The 21865-nt window shown below is 37.9% G+C and overlaps 1 protein-coding gene across 5 annotated transcripts in view; it reads right to left on the reverse strand.

Annotated features, from left to right (window-relative positions):
- Positions 1 to 21865, reverse strand: part of WDPCP (WD repeat containing planar cell polarity effector) — a 160030-nt gene that overhangs the window by 33757 nt on the left and 104408 nt on the right. For 3 of the 5 annotated variants that reach the window (XM_076334985.1, XM_076334986.1, XM_076334987.1), the window contains exons 14-15: positions 14908 to 14971; positions 9027 to 9129 (exon numbers count right to left, since the gene is read on the reverse strand). In XM_076334985.1, the coding sequence (XP_076191100.1) occupies positions 9027 to 9129; positions 14908 to 14971 (167 nt within the window). The remainder of the gene's footprint in view (positions 1 to 9026; positions 9130 to 14907; positions 14972 to 21865) is intronic. The other 2 variants (XM_076334988.1, XM_076334989.1) reach the window with 1 other exon arrangement.

The following is a 21865-nucleotide window of genomic DNA, read 5'->3' on the forward strand; positions in this document are numbered from 1 at the left end:
TCCTTACGAGGAGCCCGGGCTGAGCTCTGAGCACCATCCAGACAGGGCTGGTGGAGTCAGGCACGGCAAGCCTCCCTGCTGACATCAAACACAGCCTTGCAAACACATTTGAAAGAGATCACTTTAAATATGGGCAAGAGCCGGGGGGAAGCTGTGCCCTCTGAGGACAGAGGAGAAGCAGGGACATTGGTGCTGGGGAGCCCGAGCTCCCAGGGGAGGCCTGTGTTACAGCCAGCCCCTGGGCTGCAAGGGCAGGAGGCAGAAATCAAGCGGCTGTTGCATCTTTGGTTATCGTAAAGATGAAAAGGTGGGACCTGCAGTGTACCTGCAGTAAGTAACTAATTATAATGATCACCATACATGCTTATAAGCTATTATTAATGGTATCTTTTAATCATATTATAATATTTTGCCATTTCATAGTATCAATGTTGCAGAGATAACCAATGCTGCCTCACAATCTATTTTTAAGACTGAATTTTACAGTTTGAAATCTAGCACGATTCAGGAATTTTGGTATCTTGAATGCTGTGAAAAATATTATTGAAGGGCAGATATTATTCATACATGAGTTCAGAAGTTGCAGCAGTCTCATGGCACTGAGATTTAAAGTAAAAAGAAGTCTCGGTGCAGACTAACCAACAGGAAGGATATTTAGAGAAAAGATATTTCAAATAGCTGAAATGAAATACAGAATTTATGTTGAGGGAAGAAAAAAGTCATTAATTCTGGAGGTACTTACTGCCTTGTATTAGGCACTGTTGATCAGTTTTTCACCAATGCTTTTTCTTAAATGGCCATTTCTTTTCTTCTGGCCAAGTTTGGCACTTTAGAAAGTGCAAGACTGACAACAGCGATGGGTGCAAAGCTTACTCTCAGGCCCCGCTGAGCTTTTCCCTACGACTTTCACCAGCGATATCCTGATTAGAATGTCACGAGCCTTGAGACAGGATTTTAACAGGGAACTTGGTTTTGTTAGGCTGAAAGCATTCAACAAGAACTAACATAAGGTCATCAAACACCTTCGCTTTTGTTGCGGGAGTTTTTCAGGGGCGAACTGTCAAGCAGTCTCTTATGCAGGAGTCTTTGGAGGAAAACAGCCTCAACTTCTGATTTTGCTGTGGGCAATTCCATGGTATTCCCACTTAAGAGCCTGTGGTGTGGCTGGGGAGTGTAGTGAAAGAGGAGGCAATAAATAAATAGTTTTTGTTTGTTTGATCAGAAACCAGATGTGCAAAGATTCTCGTATTTACAAGAGTTGGTCCTTCTGAGCACAGGCATCTACAGCCTTCTCCTGATGTTGACTATGCTGTATCCGATCACTACTTCTAAAACTCACCCACATGGGGAATATTTGGTGATAATTCTTCAGCAGGCCATTATAAAAAGACTTAATGTTGAAATATTACAATCGGACGTTAAATTGACACCTCGCGTCAGCCCACCATTATATCTCTTTTCAATTCCTCTGCTGTCATGCCACTGATGTGATGAATTGCAGCCTGTCACATCACGTTACATTACGCAGAACAAACAGGACAAAACACATACCAACTGCCATGCAAATATGTGTTTGCCAACTCTTTTCAGTGCGTAGAAATGCAACCGGCGAATTCCCTATCAGAAAACTAGAGGCTCAAGGATGGCTCCAGGGCGTGTGAGACAAACATGCCTCTGACACACTGAACATACAGATACGCAGCTCTTAGCCAGCTACAGCCATTATGAAAGCACCTCCTGCTGTGATTATTTCTTGTTGCTTCAGAAAAAAAAGCAGCAGCAGATTCTGTGGCTGCTGATGTCATGAAGCAAAATATAAATACGTAATAATTAATCCAGCGCTTGTGTTCAGATTTGGAGCTGTTTTCATGACTGGCCAGATTTTGGCTGTGTATGTGTAAATATAACACCCACTTAGGTACACACACACGTGCAGACTATGAGATGTGTGAATATACATTATGTGGCTTTTAACTGCAGTCTTTTAGCCTACATGTGGGCCTTTTGAAGCTAATGGGAGATTTACCAGGGGCTTTTTCACAGAGCTGTAGGCAAGACTGGAATCCAGCACATATGAATATTATACTATAATGATACAGTGTAAATCATCTAGTTTGACCTACAGTGAATTAGAGGCCATTAAATTTCATCCAGGTATCCTACACTGAGCCAGAAAAACTTGTGTTTGACTAATACATAAATTGTATTTGGCTAAAACCTATTTCCCAGAAAGGTATTCATTTAGTCTCCATGCAAAGACACTTTCCCTGCATCAATTTCTTTGATAGTTTGTTTCAACAGTTATTTTAAGTATGTGTGCTTTTTATTTAAATTGACTTCAGTCTATGGAGTCAGTGCTGAGAAGTCAAATTCCTACTTAAATTCCTAGCTATAATGTCAATGGATACTTGACTACTGACTTGCGTCTCTTTACTTCAATGCCATGCCATGGGCATCCCTTTGAGATCTTTTATGCTGAACTGTTCTTCATCATGTAACATCCTCACCCAAGGAATCTCTCTGTGAATTATTTTCACTTTTGTAACTTACTTCTTGATATGTTGCCATGGAAAATAAGTTGTTTACTTGGTAATTAGTGTCATCCATTCTCTATTGTCTACATGCATCAACTTTGCTGGAGGTTATAAGGATAAGATGGAGATATACTGAAAAGATCTGAGATGAGAGACCTCACGTGTCTTGCAGTAACCTAATTGTTAGTAGAATAAATACAGATCAGATGCAGAAAAGTCCTTTCAATTTCCAGAATTTGGAAATACTGTAATTTTTTTTATTTATAAACCAGTTATGGTATGTGGCTATAGATACAAAAAATTTAACTCCTTAAAGCTGGCTCTTCCAGTTACTGATTTTTCTTTTTTTCTACTCAACACATCATTTAAAATGAAGGCAAACAATAGTTAATCTATGACTTCTTGGTAAGACTTTTTCATACTAAATAGGGCATAATTTTACTGCTGACAAATATTACTAAATATGGGGATCATTAAAATTAAAGTATTAAGGAGAATAGTGCCTTCGTTTCAGACATATAGTGGTGCTTTTTAAATCAGTTTCTGTAGTGGGCAAGAATATGTCATGATAAAGAAGGGAAAAAAATGGAATGCCATGATTATTCTAAAGCTTGACACAAAACTATAAATCTCTTTCAAGTGAAGATACACAGATCTTTGTGTAGACCTCTGCAGCTAAGCAAACCAGCTAGCCTTTGATGTACTTATAATTATTAGGGGCTGAGGATTATGTCTTTAGGCAAAGCTGTCTAGCAGTGGGAAGGTATAGATCAAAACTGACATCATGACACAAGCAAGCGGAGAGGTGAGATGAGGTGGAGCCAAAAATAGTTTGGCATTACTATAGACCTTAAGTAAAACAAATGACTCCAATTCTCAAAAAGAATACAAAGAAAGGAGCAATTAGTGCCTGTAACCTCTCAATAGAATAAAATCCTCACTACTAGTTGGAAAATTAAAAATGCAATTAACAAAAAGCTAAACATCAGAATAAAGAGGAAGATTCAGCAGATTCACTTAGTTATATGGGAACATATTGTTACACTCCCAATGAGGCAGGTATGCCAGGCCATGAATTCAGAACTACCACTGCAGTAGGCTTCCATGCCATGAGCGCTGGGTGCCACCTGCTCCTCTTGAAACCAGGGGACTCAAGCAGTCTACATCAAGTAGAGCATCCTTCCAAACTAGGCTTTTTGTCATTTTTTTGTAGAGGGCAGGAGTTCTGGTAATGCCAGGCCTACACATCAGCTTGTTACTTGCTAAAATACCCCATCCAAAGCCCACTGAAGATGGTGGAAATCTTTTCATTGTGTTTAGTGGGCTCTGCATCAAATGCTGTATGTGGTTTGATACATGCAGGAGAGTGTACACACAAGCACAGTTAAATAATTTAAAATTACTATGGATCTTCAAAGACACTCATCTTGTGTGGCACAAAATTAAAAAAGTGCTTGTGGAAACTAATTTCTTGCCATAGGTTAACTGCCAATCATACTTAAAAAACATTTTTCATTAAAAATGTTTTTCTGGCTCTCTGGGGAAAAAGTCACATTATTAGAAAAATAAAAGCAAAGGATTTGATTCCAGAGGTTTTGATTGACTTAAACTGAAAATCTAAATAAATAAATAGGAGATCTAACACTTACACCGAAGGGAGCAGAGCTCCAAAACACTGTAGCATAAACAGGTGTCCCCCGAGTCTTTCCAGACCACAGTTCATCTGTGTCTTGGATAATACCTTTTAAGCATGCCATAAACATGTTACACAGTGAAATAAAATCATGCAATGAAATAAAAGGCTAAGATAAGATTCTCAGTTAACTTGAAACTTGATAGCAAAAGAAAGATGTGTGTGCCAAGGAAGAGTAGGAAACGAAGAAGGCTTTGTCATCAGCATCAGAGAGGGTACATGAGGGTAAGGAAGAAGTCTACTGCATGATAGATGAAAGGAGTCATTATGGATCAGAAGAGGAACAAATGTTATCGACTAGGCTAATGCAGGGCCAGAGGAGGTTACAAAAACAGGGGGACGATTCTAAACATGGTCTTGAAATGTGAGCAGGCTCGCCAGGACTGTCAGGAATAGGGGAAGATCTGAGTAAATTACAAGTGATTTGGAGGTAGCAGACTGTATGCAAGACCAGACGGGTATCTCAGACACACTGTATGGAATACAAAACAGTATAGCATGTGTCATTATTAATTATCACAAAGAACATGTAAGCCATTCAATACAAAATACTATCACAGAACTAAGAAGAAATGAATAAATTCTCCACTTAAGGTTCAAACTGGTGAGGTTCCTTGCCAGTAAGGTGAAACATTTAGGGCCCCTACATTTTGAATGTCATTTTATGAACAGTGTGGGAAATCAGACCTCCGTCTCTGTGAGAACTGATAAGATTTCCTATCTCACTTGCAAACATTATGGAATATTTCCAGAAATGTTTTAAAATTCTATTTTAAGTGGAAAACCTCAAGCGCTTTCATGAGACATTACTGAACCACCAAAATGTTAGTCAGTCCCATCTAGCATTTCAGAACAATGCAATTATCTCAACATCAGTGTTTTTATTAAGATACCTCTGTTAGAAATGTTGCCTAAACATTAGTGTAACTAATATTCTGAATTTAATTCTAAGTAGAAATACAAGGTTTCCCAATTTGCCTTTCAACTATGCAGCAGTTATCTGTCTTGTCACAACATGAATCCCTTTTGGGTGAAAGCTATTGATTTGAAGGTTAAAATTATCTTGCTAGGCCCTAATGTAATTTGTTGGAAGTTGGCCTTGGGAAACTTTCTGAGACTGACTACATATGCTCTTCATTGGATATTCATTGAGCAATGATGTCTGAAAGGCTGAGTTCTTCACCTCCGTGATCATTATTAGTTATGGCATTTCTTAACAGGCTGTGCCATGTCAGTTCTTTGCAACTCAAGTTTTACATTAGCAACCTGCAGTTTATAGCACTGAACAGATGCACTCTTCCACCACTGACAGTATTGTACCTGGTTACTTGTGTTCCAGGAGCGTATATGTGAGGCTACACCCATAAACAGAATTTATTAGTAAGCCTACAAATATTGTCAGTATTGAAGAAAGTCCTCTCTGTTTTAATCAAGTGAAATGAGGCGCACAGAATATATTTTAGGCAAGGCTAAATGAGAACTCCCTGACCTCGTTAAGGAACCTGTAGATCTACTACAGAAATAATTCAATAGGAAATCTTTGGCAGAGGAAACCACAATATCTATGGCCACTGGTCTGCTGATCAAATGGGAGTGGGGAAAGAGGAGACAGCTAATGCGGTCTCTGAGATGTATGGTACCATTACTTCAATCTTCTCATGCCTCAAGATGCATTTTCACAGGCTGTCAAACATAAAATCTTATGAGAATAATTTTCTTTAGAAGATTTTAATCAGTTGAACAAAATATGTGCTTCTGCCAAAACCATAGGAGGGAATAGCAGCAAGCTCACTTGACACTACATCTTGCTTAGCAATATTGTCATGAAACTACTATGCTCTGAAGGTCTACAGGTGTTTTTACCACACGCATCCAGACATTCTTAGCTTTGATGGTGGCTTCTTCAAAACGGTGTATAGCAAACTATGGTCATGTGAGGAATTGAGAAGAGCTAAAATTCAGAAAATTTTAAAATAATCAATCTATTTCTAGTTTTATCTTGACACAAATCTTGATCTAATATATGTGAAGAATCTACCACTGATTATAGAACTCTGGATGACATCTATAAATTTAAGCTGAAATTATATTGTCGTTCTACATTATTTGTAGGAACTTGAAACTTTTCCAAAAGCCTGAGTTTGAAATATATTATGTTTGAAATGAGCCCTGTACACAGAAATATCTTGACAAATTAAATATATCTGGGGCAAGATGGAGCACTCTCAAGGGCTTGGGAATCAGCCAGGAGCACTGACTCATGTTATTTTCAAGTAGTGTTGAGCTGAGTTTTGGGGATGGGCTAGCTCAGGAAACACCATCAGATGTTGATATACGAGAACAGTTCACATTTGTACTATTTAGGACCAAATATTATACTGTAATATATATATGAAATATGCTGTAGAGAGGCCAGATATTATCTAGGGAGGTGTTCAATATAGCTTGGGATCAATAGCACTGATTGCACCTTGTTGCCTCTGTTTGCTTAGGTTGCTGCCTTCTTGCAGAAGCCTGAAGTGGGTGCTCAAGAAGTTTGGGGGTTGTTCTGGGAAGTGTGACCACTGGTGAACTGAGTGGCTGAAAGCCCCAAAGAGCAGGGACTAGATGAAGAGGACTGCGCTTAGGAGATGGTTAGAGGACACAGACTTGTCTGAAACTGCATTTTAAAGCTTCTGGCTCTGGCATGAGTTTTTCTCCCCCTCTCAAAATATTAGATAAATATAGTAATTTACATATAAAGCATTTGTAATCTTTTGTTTTCACTGGGTCCACAAAGTTCATGCCTCATGACACCTTTTTTGCTAACAACAGTTTATGAAATAAAAACATCATCAAGAAAGGACGTTGGAATAAAGTACAATAAAACAAAAAATGTGGCTGAGATTTCATGTGTTTAAGATGAGATCCAATCTGTGAAATGAACTCATGGGAGATTCCTGTTTATTTTCATATAAAATGAACTGGATGCAAATTCATTACTGTTTATAGGCTGAATCTCAGTGACAGTTTGTCCCAGGGGCATTGAAAAGCATTTTAAATCATTCTGATAGTTAATTATTCAGCAAATGAGAACACTTTAAAGACTTTATCATATAAAATGACTTTAATAATTTATGTTTATGGGGCATTACAGAGGTAACTGTAGGACTGCTCTGGAGGAGGGGAAGACTGTGTGCCTGCACATTTATAACTGAACTGTAGTAACATGTGTATTACATCTGATATGCAAGTAAGACATTTGTGATCACCTCAGGTTTCTTCCCTATCCCTCTCTTTGTGTATGTGTCTATAATACTATATAAGGCTCTCGGTAAACTTAAAAATAGCCTAACTTCAGAAATCTAGTAATAGCGTTAGTTTGCAAGGAATTAAATGAAGACACAGATTAAGGCTTAAATTTTCTGGATTAAGTGTGAGAGAACAGATAGTGATCAGAGGTAAGTCTTAGGTATCTTAGTTATATTAGGTGTAGAGGACAACTACCTAAGAAGTAAGAGAAGAGAAAGCAAGGGATATGTAACTCTATACTTTAAAGAGTGCCCAGTAACAGATGCCCGAAACAAATGTCATTTTTGGCAATTCTAGTGGTGAAAGGGCTTGCCCAAAGGCCCAGCTGTGGTGCAAAAAATGCTTGAAGTGACTTAAGCTTGAAAATGAAAGACCCCGAAGAAAAGAGTTCAGGACAGGTACTGCTTGATTTCTACTCCACTGCAGAGGGAAGGAGATGATACTGTATTGCATAGCCTTGAAAGTCATGGATTTATGCAATATATAGAATAGCCACATAAACGCACATACCGCTCTCTGCGTTTCTATATATTTGAATGGCATTTGCTTGTTTGCTACGGGTAAACACTGAGATGTACAGTTCTAAAAGAATCCTATGTTACCCAAGATCTCAAAGGTTTTGTGAGTCCTTCTGAGTCTTAATCATATTCTACTTCTTGGCATGGGACAAGGACAAAAGCTCAGTGATTTCCTCTAATATTCAAAGACGCAGTAGAATAAGCAAAACAGCACTACGCATATTTTATACAAACATTTTGTGTTCTTTTTTCCCCCTTTTTCTACTTTCTCTCTGCTGGAGGTCAGCTACCTAGACTTAGACCTCTTCTGCTTGGTTCGTGCTATAGGCCTGAAATCAGAACGGTCTACATATTTGCATACATCTCTTCATGACAATTCAGAGGAAACAAAAGGAGAAAGTGAATGACTTATGAGTTCCCCTGCCTGCAAAGTTGTCTGTGTTTGAGCTATTAGTCTAACCCTGCAATTTTTGCATCGATATTCCTTATGGAACTGCAAGAATCCCACTGCATGCAAAGCTGTTACTTTAATGCCAGGATATGAGCCTGTGTTCACATCAGTAAATGTTTCATCTGAATGCTGCCAAAGCATTCATGATGTGACTCCAGTTATTGGCACAGTGTGCACAAGCAAATATTTAGAGGTGAATGAGATTGCCATACCTGGCCTTTAACGCTGGTTTGAACAAAGATTTTCAGATTCAGTCCCTTACCTCTTGCACTCAGTTCAGTTTGTACAGCCTGAGCTTTTCTATATAGCCATAGTATAAATCTTTTTTGCTTCTGACACAATCCTCATGTGGATATTGAAAGGAAAAGCTATGTTATTTTTATAAGCCTCCCTTTTTAGTTATGAATAAAAATACTGTCTCACTTTCAAAGAAAACAATGCAATCGAAACAATAACTCCCCTACAAATATAACACGGTGTTGTACAGGACAAGTATTGATTAAAACAAAAAGGGCTTTTTAAACACCATTAATTCTTACCAATTCTAGTAGTTATTGATTCTGCATCAATGTCATTAGCCTTTTTCTTTGCCACTTCAGCTAGTGCCAATTCACCCTTATCTAGTGCAAGGTAATGGATGTCCTTTAGAAATAAAAGAGAGAAGAAAAAGATTAATCTAAAATGAATCTCATAGGAGTAACAAAAGGGATTTTGAAAGAAAGAGGTTCTTTTATTATTTAGATCACAAACACAGATGGAACTGATGAACCTACCATTACATTTTAATTCTCTCCCAATGCAAATTTATTATCTTACTTGTGCTGTTGAATACAGCAATGAATAAAACACTGACCAATCATGCACTGATAAAAGTGAAGCTATTGACTCAGCATATGAAAGAAACCAATCTGTCTGCTTTTAAGGTAACTTCTGTTGGTGCAACATGAATTAAGAGAGGGTTGACAGGAGGTGGCTCTGTGTAAACCAGATCTGAAGTACTGGAACTCATCTGGCTGACAGCCCCTATTTGAAGTGTGTTAAGGTTTCCACCTAGTACATGAGTTTTGGGGTAAAGCTCTTTTGGGACTAATTTTTGTTTGGAGGTTGTCATGTTACATTTACTGTTCTTTGAGTAAGGTGATGGTGGTCCTCTTTGTGCTGATATTGGAGGTAATAAGAGCAACAATGGTTGCTCAATGGTTTTAACACCCACACAGGTGACATGATTCCCGAGTCACTCTTGGACCTCAAGGGGCTTTCCAAAAATGTTGTTGTCTAGCATGAATAGTTGCCAATACTCTGGATCTAGTCCTTAATCTAGGGTTAAAAATCAGAGGGCTGCAGCAGGGGCATATCATTACATGCTGAATTGCAAGGGGTTTTACTGTGTGTTAACCTTTGAGGTGAAAACCACCTGTACTACATACAGCACAATTTGTGGGAGAATATATTCTCGCTGACAAATTACAGTCTCACTGCCCTTGGGTTTGGCCCTTGAAGTAAAGCTCCATCCTTGACCATTAATAAAGAGACAATTAACCCTCTTCTCCTTTGGCGTCATGGCCACAGGCTGCTCCGTGCATGAATTGAGACATATGAAGTGAAGGAAACCCAAGAACAGTTGGCAAAGTTCTTTTTCCCACTTCTTTGCTGAAGATGCCATTTGGTATCCAAAGATTTAAGTCATTCTTGGCCATTGTTCTGCAATCTATCTGCATGCGGGAATTTAAAGGGAAAAGGAGTATTTGCTGGAAATATTGACCTCTGCACACCATAAAAGCAACTATATTCTCACGAATGCAGAAGATTTCAGGTGAAACTGTCCTTCTCAGTGTGAGTTCACTGCCACCTTCATCAATATGACAGAAACTCTTACAGGAAAAAGTGACCTTACTCTAGAAAGAGAAGCTAGATGAAAAAAGTGAGAGTAATAGTGCTGGGAGAAAAAGATGCTGCTTTTATTATCCCCTCATTGAATAATAATAATTAAAAAAAAATAAGCAAACTGAGAATGTTAGGGAAACTGAGACTGATTACGCAGGAAAACCTGGTACTGACTTGCAGGATCCCAACAGTCTGCAGGAGATGGCAACATTTTCTAATTACAAACACAGGTGTGACTTAAAAAACGTGCAAGTGTCTTGGAGCAAAGTAATGAGTTACGAACTTGTTGCGAACTCTGTACTTCCTCCCTTTGTAGGTCTAACAGGTTGTCAGGAGAAAAGGGCCTGAGTAGCAAGGTATGATTTCTATGAAGATTAAACAGTAGATATTGTCAGCTTATTTAGATAACAATAGAAAACCTAAGGGTTCTTGAACAAGTCTGAACTTACAAAGATTTGAATTATAGGCAGATTGTGTTCACTAATTTAAAATACATTCTGACTATCCTTAATGACTGTCTTTTTGTAGTTTGAACTAAGAGGTATATTGTACACTTCAATGCAATTTTAAATAATAATCTTGGGGAGGGGATGGAAACAACAGCAGAAAATGACAAAGTTTTTTCAGTTAAGAGGTTGTGTATGCTGTGTGTATCAAGACATCTGTTACTTTCAGATCTTGTTTTTGCCCATGTTTTCTGTTTTCAGTAAAGAAATGTAAAGATGCTACATATCCATCACTAACTAACAGGGGCCTTGTAAGAAATAAAGATATAGCAGTAGGCTGGTAAGTGGCTTTCTTCGTGGTTCCTCAAGTCAAAAAAAGTAGCTCATCTCTATCTCTAAACAAGCTTTAGAAAGAAAAGATTACAGATATAATAACTCCTAATTAGACAATTTCAGATCAAGTTTAGTTGTTCCTCATTAAAATAAGCCAGCAAAATCGGATTTTTCTAAGAATTTATAACTCTCTGAGTAGAATAAAACTAGAAAACAAATGAAAGAGAAAGAAGAAACACTGGATTACAGGGTGCCTTAAAGAATGGCAGAAAAAAAAAAGAATTAAATCAGCAGAATATTCATTACAGATTCCTTCACACAATTATTTAAAGAATTTGTCAGTCCAAAGATCACGTCCCTCTCAAAAACAACGGTGACAATAAAAACAATTTCCAGCTGCTTATCAGGAGTTTGCTGAAAGGGCTGTATTTTATCACTTAACAGTTTGATTAGTTTTTGGACTACTTCCTTTTTACCCTCATCTTTGTGACTCACTGAGCTGGCCTTTGGTGAGCAGAAGTCATTTGAAACACTGATGTGCATTTGTCTATAGGATATTTCTGGGCAAAATTCCAACGTTTCTTCGAAACATGCACTTTCCTCATCAGTGTATCACCTAAGATCTGACAGTTTTATTAAAGTGTCTTTTCCTTGTATTTTTTGCTACCTTTGGTACGCGGGATGGCCTTTTGAATTTTCAGCAGCTGAGAGCTGGAGCATACTACAAAAGGATTTCAAGCTAACAACCCTTCTATTGCTTGATCTTTTCTGTCACAGATTGGATCAGTCACTATCCAATAAATGTAGCTGTTGTTCATGATATTATGTCCTTCTCAGTTTTATTTTTTTATTGAACTTTGTAGGAGATGATAATAATTGATGGACTTAGATGTGACGTGAGGGTAAAGCTTATGGAGAGACACAGCAGTGTATGTGTGTCTTGTTATGGCATCATACTAGTGACGCTATAGCTACAGGACTAACTTTTAAGCCTTTTTTTTTCATTTCTACGAAAGAAATTAGCCCTCAGATAGCATTCTCTCAAACTTCTTTGCGATCTCAAAACAAATAACAGGAATGCTGCAGAGCCCTGTTTGGTGAAAGAGATGCTCAGGATAAATTCTCCAAGACATAGGACATTTCCTTAGAAGTCTCAGAAGATGGGTATTCAATGTTTGGATCCTCCTCGGCCTCTGTTATATCTGCTCCTCTCTATCCTTTCCTTTTTTGTCCCTTCTCTGTTCCCCTTTAATAAACAGATTTTTTTCTTTCTCATTTCGCTTATGTCATCAGATATCTTTCTTTAGTCTACTATTTCTTCTTGAAATCCCATTAAATTAACTGGGAATAAGGTGGTGTGACACCTAGAGCCATCTGAGGTTTTATAAATGGATTTGATTGATCTGTAAAACAACAGTACAAATAACTGACCTATATATTAGTTATTCATACTGCACATAATTATAAATGCTTTAAATATAGGTAAAGTCAAGTTGTATGTTATTAATTGCATTTTGACCTATATAAACAATATATACAAATTATTCAGCGTTAAGCAGAAGTGAAGGATGCACAAACCTTGCTTAGCAATAGCATCGTTATACTAATACCTAGAAGGACTATAAGCTTTCAGGGAACAGGTTGTCTAATTTTCACACAGTATTTAGCGCAATGAAGCCCAATTCCCTAGAAATTACTGTGGCACAAATAAATACTTTTTATGACCTATGCACCTTTAAACTTCTTGAGTCCTGTACTTAGTAGTCTTGCAGCAGTGCTATTGTTAGCTTATTGTAAAGTTTGTTCATTAGTACCTTACTTAGGAGATGAATTAGCAAAAGGACATTTCCCCAGAGGAGGCAGCGAGTTAACAGAAGATTCGAAGAGGCAGGTGTGTGTGTGCTGCTTGTTGCATAATTTAGGGGAAACTATGAGGAGTCTCAAAGGTAATGCAAGCAGAACGAGGACAATATAGAACTGGTTTTGATCTCACAGTACTGTAAGCCAGAAGAAACTATGTGGAAATATATATTTATGTTTAAGAGCATTGGTGAGATGGGAAATGGAGAGTAGGTGTTGAGAGAAGAAAGGGAAAACAAAGATGAGTAGGAAAGGATGGAGCTAATTTCTCTGTGAACATTGAAACTCCTCTTGAAGGAAGCTGGAGAACCTTTTTGTTGAGAGGAGAATGTGTTACCACTTGTGGAGCCAGGTACTGACAGTCCCTCCCTCCTGTTAGCAGCTTTGCACCCACCTCTTGACCCAACACTGGTGTTCCCCACCCTGGGACAGAGGTGCTCCCCCAGTCCTGCTGTCAGCAGAGGGAAGGAAAGAGAAAAAGATCATGTAGGAAATGCTCTCAGCCATATGAGAGAGGGCACTTGAAATGACAGGCCAAATGCTGGGTCATTTGTTCTGCCAGAATGGCTGAAATTACTCAGGGAATTTATCTGTATGGTGGGAGAGCCCCCGACAAAAAGCTGTAACCTGCCACAGACATGTTACAGTCTGAATCTTACATGTGGCTGCAGCAGTGCTTAGCTTGATTAGGTATAAAATTTGTATTGAAGAAGTTACATTCAACAAAAAGAGAAAAGGAAAAAGATGAGCTAAAAAGAGGAAAAGTCAAGGAAAGTAAACATAAAACATGTAATGAATTTCCTAAAAGTCTGACATTTCCATTACATTCTTTTGATGCATACTTAGAAAAGTTTATCGCAGTATTCACATCTTTCTAATTAGATGGAACAAGCCAGATGATTAGAGCCGTGAAAAAAACATCAAAAGGTTCACACAACTTTTTATATAATTAGAAGGGAATTTTCATAACCCATAAAAGCAGGATTTAATTGTGTAATTTAACATACAATTTAAATATCAAGATCAAACTAGCAGGGCAAGTGACTTAATGGGATAAATGATATTAACATCTAGTGTCAAAGCTTAATTTAAACAACAGAATGTCTTCATTATGCAAAAGAGTCAAGCAAACGAATTGTTCAAAGGGCCTTTTTTTCAACAAGCCCTTTTTCTATTGTTTCTTTGAAAACAATGAAATCAGCTGTGGAGCAGCAACATGCTGAGAGACTAGGAAAGCATGATTGGCTTTGTCCATCTGACCTCACTGTGACATTGTGGTGCAAGATCTTATAAAACAAGAGCCTCCTGCAGAGCTCACACAGAAGACCTTTTAAGAGCTGGTTAATTTTACTTTTGTAGCTAATTAAATGGGAGGGGGCAGAGAGTGCATGAAATGTAAAAACCCTTGGGTTGATGCTGCTGAGCTTTGTTGTTTTAAAAGTACCTGTAGAAGCGTTCATAATTTGTCACTTTTCACAAAACCCTAAGAGACAAACTAAGAGCATTCAGGATCCCCAGGATATGGCCAGCTCTTGTATCCAGGACTCAGCAGTTGCACTTCTTAAAGGAACGGATTAGAAACGTATAAGCTTATTAGAGTGAAAGATGCCATTCACCCACATCAGGACAGATGAGGAAGGGGAAAGTTCAAAAAACATATACATTAATTCCTGGAAAATAAAGAATAACCTTTAGGCCATGCTAGGGAAAATGTCAATGACTCTAAAGATACTCAATTCCTATTGATGAGTTTCATGATGGCAAAGGGCAAACCAGGTAGAATAGTTCTGTCTTCAGTATGTGTCTAAGACTGCAAATGACATGGATCCATTTTAATGTGCACAAAAGCTGACAACTAACATCCTGACAACAGCCTCTGTCCCCAGAAATGACTCACCATAAACAGGTCCCGAGCACCTATGTCAACAGCTAGCAAAAATGCTTTTTCAAATCTCTGATACCTGCAAGAAAAAGGAAACATGTCACTTGCTGAGGATAATTTAAGAGCTGCATCAAATTTTGTTAATGGGCAGATGAAGTCCTTCAAACTCTCATCAAAAGTGATGCCAAAGCTTTACTGGGGAAACTTGATACGCTCATACTCAGATTACAGAACTATGAGGTAGGCCAGTGACTAACCCCTAACCTTCTTCATCATTTAAAACCTTCAGCAAGTGTTATGTTCAGTGTTGACTCCCATCAGATCTAGTTGAATCTGAAGGGAGCTGAAGGTACTGTAGATCATAACAAATTGATCCTTTGAAATATACCAGCCACAACATAGATAAATGCTAGTCCCAATAACATTGGTAGGAACCTCAAAATCCCCTACAGAAAAGATTAATCCCAAATCTCACAAGACTTCAGAGGTCTTTGTAGAAGTTTGCATTGAGTTTTGTCCTCACAGACTCCTCAACACAGCTCTCTGAAGATGATAATCCAGTTGAGTCATGCTAAACAGTCATGAAGCCCCTGGGACTGAAAAAGGTAGGGGGTGACACTGCTTTGCCTCCTAACTCCCTAAGACCAGTATTAGCACAGACTCCTGAGAGTTTTCTGAAGATCCTATTGTGAAGAAGATTGTGTCAATGAGGTAAAACAAGGGAAAATAGCGTAAAATTCACAAGCAAAAATTACCTCTAAATGTGGTCTAGAAGGCACCACCTGAGTATCACCTAGAGATGCAGTAGAGTAGGAAGAGAGCAGTGTGGATGTGGAACTTCACCTTCACCATTAACCCAGAAGGGCTGTATCACGGCATACTGAGACCATTACTTTGGTGGGTTGAGGGCTTGCTGAACAACAGCTCCTTCCATTTGTAATGACACAGACTGCCACCTTCTTCCTACCCAGAGATCATACACCATCTCCTGGAAATTACAGAAAATACCTACATGGGATGGAGATACTGTGGAAGGCTGTATATATCCTCTTGTTTGCAATCCTTGAGAACTCCACAGAAGCGGGAGGAAACAAGCTATCCATCAGAAGCTTTCTGAGAATATATACAACATTGCACTGGCAAACACTAATCACAACGGGAAATTCTGCATTGGGCTAATTCCTCTCCTATACTAGATGTAGATAACCACTATGTGACCATCACTGTACTGTGAGAAAGTGATTCTTTTTGTACACATTTTCTTCTACTGCACGTTTTAAACTGTTTAAAAATACCTACAAAAATAGATTTGGTGATTATTTTTAGATATGCAAAACAACAAAACACCCCAACTTTATTCCAGTTGTGAAGTAAAAGATTGATTCCCTATAGAATGATTTCTATATTTTTCCCATTACTGGTAAGTTTCCCCATTTTCACCTGTTAACAATTTCAACAATAGATCAGTTGTAGATGCTTGAAGTTTGTGAAGGAGATGACTTCTTTGCCCCAGCGGGGAAAAAGCAGCATTGTGATTTCTCACTGTTAGAAAGGTGTAGTTTGTGCTTGCCCAATGAATATTGTCCGACAGCATCATATGGATGCCAGTATTTATACAGTTCTGTATCTTGAGGGTATCTTAGGAAATGCTGTATCTCTTCTTCAGGCCAGTGTGAGCGCAGGGGAAACATGGGAATCCTTCCCCTTGGTGGGTGAAGGAGTCCCGTATGATGTACCATACTGGGATTCCTGTTTCTGCCCAAAGCCTACGCGGTTTTCTGCCTCCCTCTTGCTACAGCTTTATTGCTCTCTTCTTTTCTACCGCACACTCGGAATGATTCAGCAGATTGCGAGCTACCAGCAAGGACTCTTCCTCAAGGAATAACATTCATGACAAGAAGGCATAATACGTTAGCTTAAGTAGAAAAGGAAATGCACTCTCCAGGTGAGGTTCCTAAGAGCTGAAGTGGGGAGTCCTTTCCTCCCTAAAGCTAATCTCCCTGTTGTGTCTTCCAAGCACTAATTTGCAGCCCTCCTCACAGAACCTGTTTAAGGGAGGGGAAGAGATGAATTAAGGTTAACCTCTTGATCACTGGGGAACAGGCAGTGCACCACCGTTTTATCATGCACATCTATGTATCTGAAGCTTTTCAACATGCTTTCTACGAAGGAGTTTCCATTAAAATACATTGTGTTGTAACGCTGCTTCTGAAGCTATGCTTTAATTAAGACAAATAAGTACATGTTAAAATATGTGTATCCTGAATAGCTATCATGTATATCTTTTTCTGACACATTTTTCTTTTCAATTATGGATTAAATATACATTCTTAGTACTTAGAGGGGAAATTGGAAACCGAACAGAAACCGGCTCTACAACTAGCTAAAAAGAATGTCTGCATCATTATTTTGTTTTTCCAAAGTTATAACTATACAGACTATTTGAATGACATTTGCTTTAGCCAAGGCAAAAATGTCTGCAACCAAAAAATGTAAAGTAACTTTTTTGTTTGATTGACCTGCAGAACGGAATCATGGCCTTAAAGCTGTCATTTCTTTGCCGTTTCACAAAGATTTCAATTTTTTTTTCCTTTAATCAACATACACACTTCAGTCTCATTATGTCCCCTATTCATAAAACTGTGAAGTTACTTCATTATTTTCAGATCTGTACTGAGGGAAAAAAAGGGGAAAAAAAAGGCTATCCAAGAAATGCTCTTCACAAAACAAAAGAGCTGGAAATAACAATCACAGATACTTCATAAATTATTTTAAATGGAAGTGCTTTAAAATAACTTGGAGGTTTCAAACCAGAGTGACAAGTTTGCATTACTTAGGCAAACAGTATTAAATCAGTCAAGAATGTCCAGGTTTTTTTAAACTAGCTTTACTAGAAGATACTTGTTATTTTGAGTCTCTTTGGCACGGAAGTTGCGTTGGTTTTATTCTACAGGAACAATCAGAGAGAGTCCTGTATAGCATGAGACCAACCTCAAAATAATGTCTGTTTTATAAGCATATTTTGTCATGGGAAGACCTCTTGCTACTGCTAGCACACTTCACTTATAGTTTATCAGCTCCTCAAACAAACAAACAAACAAAACCCCAAGCAAAACACCCTCCCTTTTGTTCTTGTGCTACAATTACAGGGTACAATATTTGCTTTCTAAAATGGTATCTACAAGGTACTGGTCTTGAAGTGAATGTCTTCCTGCCCCTCCCTCCACCTTGTTACTTATTGCTTGCTTCACAATAACCCCAGCAATCAAGACTTATATGTCTCTTGAAAAAGAGAGATAAGGAAATCTGCCTGTAAACCATGAAGTTCAGCCACTTGTTTGGTCAAAGTGACAGCCAACAGAAATATGACCTTCAAGATTAAAACTCTCAAACTGCGATTAACTATATAGGACAGATAGGAAAACATTTCCCTGCAAGCTGTTTAGCACATACAAAATTAAGTTCAAATTCTCAAATAATAAAATAATACTGTTATTATATGCACTTATGCAACCTTTCTACGTATCCTACAAAAATTTTAAAAGATGGCTATTAGTATGTCTGTTGTACGGACAAGGAAACAAAGTGGAAATATGAGTGATATGACAAGGGTCATGCGGGTCAAAAATGGTCGAGGCAGAGAAGAATCCAGACCTGCTTTTCATGGTGGAGTGGCAGACCTGCTGCCTGCTTCTTTTTTGAGAGTGTGACTTAACTGAAAAGACACCAGGAAAGCATTTTATTTTTAAATAAAATATATTAAGAAATTTTAAAAAATATAATTTTATCTATTCGCTTCAGAGAGGCCATTGTTGGTTTTCACCAGCATAAATAAAAAGAGAATCAAATGTCCAGGGTTTCCTCCTGCTGGATGTTCAGAAATAAGGTGATTTTAAATACTATAGATTAAAACCATGTGCACGGATTGGGGCCTGGGGAGAACGGAAAAGAAGTGTCTTCAGTTTTTATGAGAGGTTCTACGAATGTATCAAAAGGCAGAATTTTGTCATCTGTATTCCACACCTAAATTGAATGTTGTCATTTAAAGATAGAGATACATTTTTCAGGCTGAAAATGGTCAACTTAAAAATATTTTTAACATTTATCCGTAATATTAAAACATCTCATAAAAAGTCCAGGAACTAGGAAAAAAAAATCATGTGGAGGGAGGAGGAAGGGAAGAGAAAGCTCATGCAAGCAAGAGAGAAATATAGTGCAGAAAAGATGGAAACATTTCTTTAGGGACTAGTTACAACCAACAAGCCTTCTTAGACATGCCCATCGACCATGTAAGCATATTCCTTGTGCTGGGCTGATAAAGGAGGGCTGCAGCAGTTTTTTTCCTTGTCTTCAATAAGGGTACACAACATTTAGAAAATAATCTGCAGGGGAAGAGCTGTGGCACAAGTAATATTTATAAGGCAATCCTTTTTAATGGAAAAAATCTCAGAGTCCTCATCTCACAGTCCAATCAAGGGTGATATGCATTCAAAAAGTGAATATTAAATATGCACTGAGCAAACAGAACAGGAAAAAATGAATATTGAAATTATTTACATGTAATCAAACTACACTGAAATTAAGTTTTAATTGTTCAGTATTCTGTGATGCATATGCAGATTTTAAAGTATTCAGAATATCAATCAAGTGTTTACTTACATCAAGCAATTGTATTTAAGCATACAAAACAGATGATGAAAATATGTTCAATCAGCTACAGCTCCCAACATTTACTGCAGGGTTTACATGATCACTTTTAATTCAGTTATTTCATTTAATATTTCAATTTAATAGCTCATTCTTTCATTCAATTTCTAGGCATCTTGCCCATTTCTTAAACACAATAATAATAATTATTCATAAAAGAAGCTGTTTCCCATAAGTTCTCATATCAGCAATTTTTGGAACAGAAATGGTTTTCATGCCTTTTTTTCCTCAAAAACTGTTGTTATTATCTGAAATATTTTCCTTTAAAATTAGACAATATTAAAATAAAGAACGACATCTGTAAAATGACTCTGCACCCCGTTTCAATGGAATTCTGAGCCAGAATAATTAGAGATTATCAGGTTGAAGAATGTAAGAAGTGTGTGGCTAGGTTGCTAAGTGGTTGATTTAAATGGGGACTGATTGGTTTTCAACCAACTGTTGAACATAACACCACTGATTTAGACATGTTTCAGAATACATCTTCAGAGCCCATTTAAAAAACCTCGGTCCAGGGCTTAAGGTCTTCTATATTTCACATGAAAAATACTGATGTGTAATGAAGTCAGGTATAGATGGTGTAACTTCAGTGCACCCTTAAAATGACAACCCTGAAATTCTATTGACCTTCAAAGAAGTATTTTAAAGTAAAATTTCAGTAAATTCTGAAGACTTAGATTGCTATGTAACCTTTCATATATAAAATATAGTATTAGTCAAAGACTTATATCCTGCATTTTATAGCAAATGCTGAAATACTGGTGCTTTACTTAGAGTTACTGAAGAGGAATAAATACATCAAGATCTTACATTTCATTAAAAAAATCAAAACACTTCAAACAAAAGTCAACCAAAACTGATACCATTTTACCCTAATGAGTTCAGTAGGACACCCTATTTTAAATAGTTGCAGAGAAAATCAGACCACTGAATACATCCGAAGACCAGGAACTCTCCAAAGAACCTATCTTTCCCTCTCTCCCCAAACTTAAGTTTGCGTTTCAGAATCTCATGATTCAGATTATGTTTGGATAATGAACTGCCTGGAAAATAGACTATCCCTGATACTACTGATCTCCTTTGGCAAAAATCAATTAATTGCTGGGTATTAGTTCAATGCAGCTAGACTATTTCAACACCAATGTATGTGCAAAGGCATACCAAAAGTTTCACGTATCACAATCAGAAATTTAAACCATAGCTGCTGTTTTTTAGAAGAAAATATTCTGTGAGCAGCAAAGAGTACTGTTGATTAGTTTCCTATGCTTCCCTGACACAGGCCTCAGCACAGTAACTCCACCTATTCCCTATGTGTCCTGCCAAAATACATTCCAGACAACATACTGTCCTTCTCCCAGCAGGGTATACTCAGCTCCCTTCCAACAATGGTTTGAGCAAGAGGCTACGCAGACTGTGTTTGGTGTTAAGCAGTGCCTGTCTCGATTGGCAGAACTTATATCTGCTGAACTTTTGCTGTAGCTTTTTGGGATGGAGATAACCTCCTGCATCCTATTTAACCTTAACTGTTTGCTGATTTCACAAAACTGGCAGTCATTTGCTTATTTCTGAGACTTCTACCCTCTGTAAAGTTGGTTGAGATTCATCAATGATTCTCTAAGTTAGTAGGGAACTGACAGAAGAATCAATGGATGCATTGGTAAGTTACGACCTCTGAGATGCTAGTGGTATTATTTTGCCAACCTCATGCTATTATGCTACTAGTTTTTTAGATTATGAACTCTTTTGAACAGGACACACAAACCTCTGAGGGGGGGTCCACAACCTTGTTGCCTTCTAAGATACTCTCGTACTGATGAAGAGAAAGTGCTGCAGAGCACACCAAAGGCTAATGGAGAAACAGCCACCGGGTCTATATGTATGTGAGTCAAGGGGATAACCTTCTAAATTGTATTTTAGATGCAGAAGCTCTAAAGGTTGTCCAGGTATAATCTATACATCCCTTCAGGCCCAAATTTAGCAAAGCATTAATGTAAGGGTTTATGACCTATAATTTTCTATGGGCCCTAAATATGGGCATGTTACGTGAAGTGCTGGATTTGGGGCCTGAGTGACTTGTTTAAAAAGAAATCCCTTATGGAACCTTTCAAAGGTCATACACAAATAGGTCTCAAGTAAAAGTTAGTGAGTAACCATGAGAAAATTTGAAATGAGCACAAATATCTCAAGCCACCCAAGATCTCTGTTACTTGAACTATACTGTCAAGTTATGTATCTCTGAACTAAAAGAAGTCCACCTGTAACTTTA

The sequence above is a fragment of the Aptenodytes patagonicus genome, chromosome 3 (genome assembly GCF_965638725.1).
Source record: "Aptenodytes patagonicus chromosome 3, bAptPat1.pri.cur, whole genome shotgun sequence".
NCBI lineage: Eukaryota > Metazoa > Chordata > Aves > Sphenisciformes > Spheniscidae > Aptenodytes > Aptenodytes patagonicus.